At 34.9% G+C, this 7,262-nt stretch overlaps 1 protein-coding gene and 1 long non-coding RNA gene across 3 annotated transcripts; one reads left to right on the top strand and one right to left on the bottom strand.

Moving 5' to 3' along the window:
* Positions 1-233: 233 nt before the first annotated feature.
* LOC130967874 (uncharacterized) lies at positions 234-1,549 on the bottom strand. 2 transcript variants are annotated; one of them, XR_009081443.1, is made up of 3 exons: positions 1,182-1,549; positions 957-1,069; positions 234-503 (listed from the first exon to the last, which is right to left on the bottom strand). It is a non-coding gene; the product is annotated as an uncharacterized LOC130967874 (long non-coding RNA). The 2 variants fall into 2 exon arrangements; XR_009081442.1 differs by having other exon boundaries at positions 957-1,051; positions 1,182-1,548.
* A 2,210-nt stretch (positions 1,550-3,759) lies between these two features.
* LOC130967764 (probable polyamine transporter At3g13620) lies at positions 3,760-6,036 on the top strand. The gene is made up of 2 exons (XM_057892767.1): positions 3,760-5,360; positions 5,748-6,036. Exon 1 carries the CDS (start codon positions 3,942-3,944, stop codon positions 5,334-5,336), a length of 1,395 nt encoding a protein of 464 aa, XP_057748750.1. The 5' UTR covers positions 3,760-3,941; the 3' UTR covers positions 5,337-5,360; positions 5,748-6,036.
* The last annotated feature ends 1,226 nt before the right edge of the window (positions 6,037-7,262 follow it).

The raw sequence follows: 7,262 nt of genomic DNA, 5'->3' as shown, positions 1-7,262 counted from the left end.
CCCACGCCTTAAACCCAATGACTTTACAATTCCGTACCAACATTCATTAAACCAAACACTAACATCTTCTTTCTTACTCCATTTTACTTTTATTCCTTTCCCAGCTGATACCATCATCGATATCGGACCAGACAGCCCTCTCCAACAATCCTTTAAAATTATCCGACTTTACGGCAGCACGTACTCAACTAATTACTAACAACAGGCACAGAAAACTATACAATACACCAGTATTCTCTGTTCTAACGACTTTTTATTCATGTACTAAGTTGAACTGGAATGAATGCAATTTAACCAAGTTCTGAGTGATTTTTTTTTTTGTCAAGAAACTATTAATTGGAGTTCGAAATGAAAAAATTTATTGTAATCCAGGATAGCTTTATACCCAACAAAAGTTACTATATTAATAACCGATTCGTGAAGAGGTATAGAACGAGGGAACCACGAGCCGCCTAATCAATTTTGGAGCTGCTCTTCTGTGTTAAATTGCTCATTCCATGATACTGTCAGGGCAGAGGCGAAGCATTACAAAGCAGGGGGACCGGAAAAGCAATCAAAAATAGAAAATCCAATTAGATAGGACTATCAATAATCAATCAGCTGATGAACATGGACAGAAAATCCAAAACCAATAAAAATTATGATTCGTAAAAACTGCTTCTATAATGCAATTCCCCTGGCACAGAACCTTCTTTTTATGTTCCATTCCATCACCCAAGACTACCCTTACATTAATTAATTGTAGATATTCAACTTTACTTTTTTTCCAAACTAATCTATTGCCTTCTCAATTACACAACATGCAAGCATCAAGGTGACTCATTGCAATTCATACATGCGAAAATATATTATAAGTATTTTAAAAGCAAGGTATTTACATAAATTTAGGTTTAGAATTGATTCTCTAACTTATAAATAATATAGTCCCCAGAACAATATAGAACTTGTCAGTTTACCTGGATTTTTCAACAATAAACTCTCAGTTCGTATCTAATTAAAGTAACAAAGCACCAACAACACAATATCGGTTAGGGTCTGCATCACTCATCGCCTACAGAACAACAACAGCCTATAATAAAAATAAGTATATAAAATAAAAAAATACATGAATTGGACCAAACTTTCACCTCCTTCATTACCAAAATTAACATATCTGAAGAAATATTGGTGGTTCAACGTACCTTTTTTTCAGTTCTACTGTACGCCACCTACGCAAATCCTTCTTCAGTGCGTATCCCAAGGGTAATCGCCCTCATCAAAGCTCCGGATCTCTTCCTCATTATCCCACGGTGTCTTTGTTCTGAGGTAATCCAGATCTCTCCTCCACTCAAGCCCCGCCTCACAATTAATCAAACAATGAATCACAGCAACACACAGCGGCGTTATAATATAAATAACGCACAAATTCACACTTCTGAAATACCAAACGACAAGGGCGAGGAGTTACCTTAAAGCCCGGACTGTTACATACGTTAGAAGGGGTCGACGTTTCTGATTCTAGGTGTGATGAACTGGGGTTAGGGTTCTCCTTGTTATAGAACGGCAGCTGCTACATTCTCTTTAAACCTATTACGTTTTACCAGTCTTGGGCTAAGCCCAAACAAAATAAACCGAACCAAATTCCCTTCCAACCCAACCCAAATCCCACCTCATCGTTTGCGGACATTGTAGACGTACCACAAAGCCACTTCTTTCCATTCCTGCTGCCACCAATGATGCCCAAAACAAAAAACAAAACAATAATGGTCCAGCCCAGTTCCGTAAATCCAGTTGGGATTCTGTTAACTTTTTTTCTTCTACCCTGTTTTCATTAGCTGGCTACAATTTCCACAATTAAGGGAGACAGGTTTACAAAATTCTGCCAAGCCTGTTCCCTCCAAGCAAGCTTCTTGCCACTTGTCAACAAATCATTCAATTTGTATTCATTAATCTGTACCATATAACTCACCTAATTTTATTCCTTCTTAAACTTTCACATATATAATTTGTTATTTTTTAAATCACAAAATAGAAATTATGTTTTTTTAAGCGTAAGTCTGTTAAGTATAAAAAATATTTATGTTTTTTATACTTTTTGAAATATATTTTTTTTTATAAAAAATAGATTACAAAAGTGATATACAAACAATATAAATTATGTGTTTTTAGTAACATACTTTTTAATATGATTTTGGTTAATATCATTTAATTATTTTTTTTTAAATTATGTTTGATAAAAAATATTCGAATATAAATTACATTAATATCAATCTAATTTTAAGTAAAATTAATTCTGCAAAAATACATTTAGACTAACATAATTTGACTCAACTTAGATACACTATAATATTATAATTAACTATTTTAACAGTGCCGGCTCAAATAACTCTTGAAATGTCACTAAAAAAACTTGCCATGTAAGCTTAATTTTTCGATGGGTAAAGTACATTTAATAGGATTTATTTCCAAATAAAGTGGAAGTCTGTTTTAAAAAAATTGACGTCAAACAAATTTTAAATTTCAAACATAAAGTTGCTTGTTGGACCTCTCTCAATGATTTTTCTTGCTTGTTGGTTGAGTTATGGTACTAGTAAAATTTGGTTTGATAAAAAATTTTAAAGAGTAAACACTCAATTTAGTCATTGTCTATTTTCATGAAGGATAAAGTGATTTTTGTTCAAAAAAATGGACACTTCGACCCTCAACTTTTTTATTTTGGGACAATACGATTCCTCTGTTAAAAAACTTATTTAAATAATAATAAAAATTAGTTTTGTGGGGGTTTTATTTGTATTTTGTGGGGGTTTTAAATCTTCACAAAATTATTTTCAATAATATAGCTAATTACTTTCACTACTACCACTACCTTCTTTACTCTCATTATTATCGCTCCTACTTCTATTATTTTTATTGATTTATCAACATCATTATCTCCTCTATCGTCATCATCACTAATACCAATATTATCAACATTAAAGTTTTCGTTTTTCATTTCTTATTCGATGTTATTTTTTTCTTTTAAAAAGTATTTGTACTACAATTATTATTTTTTTTGTCATCATTTTCATTGATAGTTGTTTTCACTTAACCATCATTGGTAAAGAAAATTTTCAAAAACAAACTTAATTAATAATTTGTGGAGGTTTAAAACCCCCACAAAATACAAATAAAACCTCCCACAAAAACAATTTTTATTATTATTTAAATATTTTTTAATATAGAAATCGTATTGTCCCAAAATTAAAAAATTAAGGGTCCAAGTATTCCTTTTTTTGGATAGAAATCGCTTTGTCCTTTATGAAAATAGACAAGGATCGGGTTGAATGTTTACTCTTTTTTAAAAAAATATTTGTACTTTTTAAAATATAAATTTTTATTTTGTATTTAATAAATAAAAAAATTGCGTTTGTACTTTTAATTTTTAAAAAATTGAAATACTTTTAAAAACAATTAAATTTAGAACTTTTTAAAATTAGTTTAAACTTTTTAAAATTTTAAAATTTAATATAAATGCATATATTAACTAATTTTTAAATTTAACGTTTAAATTTATATCTTTTATAATATTTTTAAATTTTAACATTTGTTTAGCCTTTAAATTTAAAAATATATTATTTTATTTTTTATATCCCCTCTCACGATATCGATTATTTCAAAAATTAAGGAAGTTATTTATCTTTTATTTTTTTAAAAAAGCTGAATAAAAGATCATTTTAAAAATTTTTTTGTGGTTTATCTTTACACCAATCATTAAATACGGAACAGACCCTAATCACATTATCTATCTGAGAATCTGACTCTCTCTCCCTCGTCCTCCTCCCACCTAAAATCTCCAAACTCGCACAGTCCACACAATGGTCACCTCAGCACAAAACAGGGTCTGTTCCGTCTACGTCTCTTTTTGTTTCGTTAGTTTCCAACAATAGTGACACAACACAACACAGTTCAGTAAACCCTTCACAATGACACAAGAAGAAGAAAAAGAGGAACACCTTCCCTCTCCTTCCACAACCACCGCTAAGATCCCCAAGAAGCTCACCCTCGTCCCTCTAATATTCCTCATCTACTTTGAGGTCGCTGGTGGGCCCTACGGTGAAGAGCCCGCCGTCCAAGCCGCCGGCCCACTCATAGCCCTCCTGGGCTACCTCATCTTCCCCTTCATATGGAGCGTCCCGGAAGCCCTCATAACCGCCGAGCTCTCAACCGCGTACCCGGGAAACGGTGGCTTCGTCTTGTGGGCCGAACGGGCCTTCGGGCCCTTCATGGGCTCAATGATGGGCACATGGAAGTTCCTCAGCGGCGTCATCAACATCGCATCGTTCCCCGCCCTCTGCGTCGACTACATCCAGAAGCTCTTCCCGGTCTTGTCATCCGGCTGGCCCCGCCACGTGGCAGTCGTTGGGTCCACCCTTGTCCTCTCCTTTCTCAACTACACGGGTATCACCATCGTCGGATACGCCGCCGTTTTGCTCGGTCTGGTTTCCCTCTTCCCCTTCGTTCTCTTATCTCTCATCGCCATTCCCAAGATTCAACCTCACAGGTGGCTCAGTTTGGGGCAGAAAGGAGTCTCGAGAGACTGGAATTTATATTTCAACACACTTTTTTGGAACCTGAACTTTTGGGATAGCGTTAGCACTTTGGCAGGGGAAGTTGATAAGCCACACAAAACTTTCCCTTTGGCTCTTCTCGTTTCCGTTATCTTCACCTGCGTTGCGTATATCATTCCGTTGTTTGCGGTTATTGGAGCTGTTTCCGTTGACCAGAGTCAATGGGAAACAGGCTTCCATGCCCAGGCTGCGGAGATGATTGCGGGGAAGTGGCTCAAGATTTGGATCGAGGTGGGCGCAGTGCTGTCAACAATTGGGCTTTTCGAGGCCCAATTGAGCAGCAGCGCTTTCCAGGTACTTGGAATGGCTGAGATCGGGATCATTCCGAGATTCTTCGGTGTTAGGTCTAAGTGGTTCAACACTCCGTGGCTGGGGATCTTGATTTCAATGGTGATAGCACTTGCGGTTTCTTCCATGGCTTTTACTGACATTATTAATTCGGCTAATTTATTGTATAGTTTGGGAATGTTGTTGGAGTTCGCTTCTTTTCTTTGGCTTAGGTGGAAGTCACCGAATCTGAAGAGGCCTTATAAGATACCAATGAAGTTTCCGCTGCTGGTTCTCATGTGTTTGGTTCCTTCAGGGTTTTTGGTGCTCATAATGGTTATCGCCACTAAGACTGTTTATTTGGTCAGTGGTGTTATGACTGTAGCCGGGATTGGTTTCTTTTTCTTCATAAAATTATGCAAAACAAAGAAGTGGGTTGAGTTCAGTCATGGTCCAGCTGAAGAGGAAGATTTGCCCCGGTAAAGCTTTTGAGCTGAAGAGAGCCGGGTAAAGTTTTACTTTTCAAAGCTAATTTAAAATACTAACTTTTAAAGTATAATTTTTTAAAAAAGTATAATATTTATATTTATTAATAAATTAAGTTAAAAATAATTTTTAATAAATACAAATAATGATAATTATATTTAAATAAAATAATTTTTAAAATTTAAAAATATTATAATAAATGTAAATATAAAAATTAAACTTAAAAACTAATTATATATGTTAAAATTTTTAATTTTAATAAATATAAATTGTTTTTAAATATTTTTATGTACTTTTAAAAATACTTTTATCTTTTAAAAATTACAAATAAAAATATATTATTTTTTTGATTTATCAAACAACAAAACTAAGTGTTTATATTGAGAGTTTATATTTTTGAAAATTCAGGCTGGAGAAGAAAGAAGTAGGATGTACCGTACAGACTACTTGAGATGGAGCTTCGCTATTTTATGTCCTTGTTACCTGTTTAGAAATTTCATCAAATGTCTCTAGTGAGCGATAGGCTCAGACCTTGCCAAATTCGAAACCAAAAGATTTGTTATTATTTACATTATTATCAAAAGTTGCTCCAGCAATTTTTATGAGCAATTATATATAGTTTTCCTTTTAAATTTTTGGAACTGGAATTATATATACTAGTGGCTCAATAGTAGAGGTTTTTGTGGTGCAGATTGGATCGGTTTTGAATTAAAAACTCATTTGATTTGAACACTAATTTTACTTACGATGGATTAGATGACTTTTTAAAAAAAAAATCCGATTCAATCCGATTTAATTTTAAGCAATTGAATTACAATTTTATAAATTAAAAAAATTAAATATATATAACAAGTCTCAACATCAAATTTTAAATAATCAATAATCAAGTCTAAGTGATATCTTAAAAACCAATGATAATATAACAATATAAATAAAATTATAGGTTAGTTAAAAAAGGTAAATACCAAATCGGTACCCGAAAGATTCTGGCGTTGATAAAATAGTACCTGACTCCCTAAAAGATTTTAAAATTTGACGAGCGTGTCTCCAAACTCGCCAACAAACCTCTGACAAATACAATATTGACATGGCCACCATATTCTAGTGCCTTGACAAACCATCCCTCAAATCCGAATACCTTCTTCCCAACGCAGACTCCCCCTCCATCTCCCTCCCAATTACAGCCCTCCCCTACCCAATGCAACCCCTCCCTCTTCTTTCCCATTGCAGCCCCCATTTCCTCTCCCTCCCCATCACACCCCCTTTCCAACGCACATTCCCCCTCCTTCTCCCTCCCCAAAGCATACTTCCCCCCTCCCCAAAGCATACTTCCCCCTCCCTCTCTCAACATCACCACTCACAACAACAATCATCTCAACATCAATATCAAGCAACAACAACAACCCCAACATACGCTTCGCTCTCTCTCTCCATCGGAGCAACAATCTCAACAACAACAGCAATCTCAACTGCAAGAGCATCATCAAAGACCACCGCCACTACAATCGGAGTCTCAACAAGGTCTGGAAGAGCCGCATCCCCTCAACTCCTTAGCCTTTCTTTATATTTATGTATGCATATTATGTATTTGTGTAAATGTCTATGTGTGAATGAATATTGTTATTGTTATTGTTATTGTTATGGTCCTCTGAGAAGAGAAAGAAGGAAAGAGAAAAAAGAGAGAAAGAGAAACAAGTAAGGTTAGGTTCTAAATGTGCAGGTTCTTCTGTTGGTTTTGTTTGAAATTTTGATGGTGTTATTTTTGCTGTTATTGTTACTTTTGCTGCTGCAATTAGGGAGGCAGAGGGAAAGGAAAGTGTGCGTTGGGGAGAAGAGTTGCGATGGAAAGAGAGAGGGAAGGGGACTGCGATCGAAAGGGAGTTTGCATTGGGTAGGGGAAGGGCTGCAATGGAGAAAGAGAGG

Source organism: Arachis stenosperma, chromosome 3, assembly GCF_014773155.1.
Source record: "Arachis stenosperma cultivar V10309 chromosome 3, arast.V10309.gnm1.PFL2, whole genome shotgun sequence".
In the NCBI taxonomy this organism is placed as follows: domain Eukaryota; kingdom Viridiplantae; phylum Streptophyta; class Magnoliopsida; order Fabales; family Fabaceae; genus Arachis; species Arachis stenosperma.
Note: the sequence above shows the minus strand (reverse complement) of the source record. Positions and strands in the feature narration are given on the sequence as shown.

Bases quoted from the DNA above. Each gene is read 5' to 3' on its own strand.
- LOC130967764 (XM_057892767.1), top strand. From the start codon at position 3,942: ATGACACAAGAAGAAGAAAAAGAGGAACACCTTCCCTCTCCTTCCACA.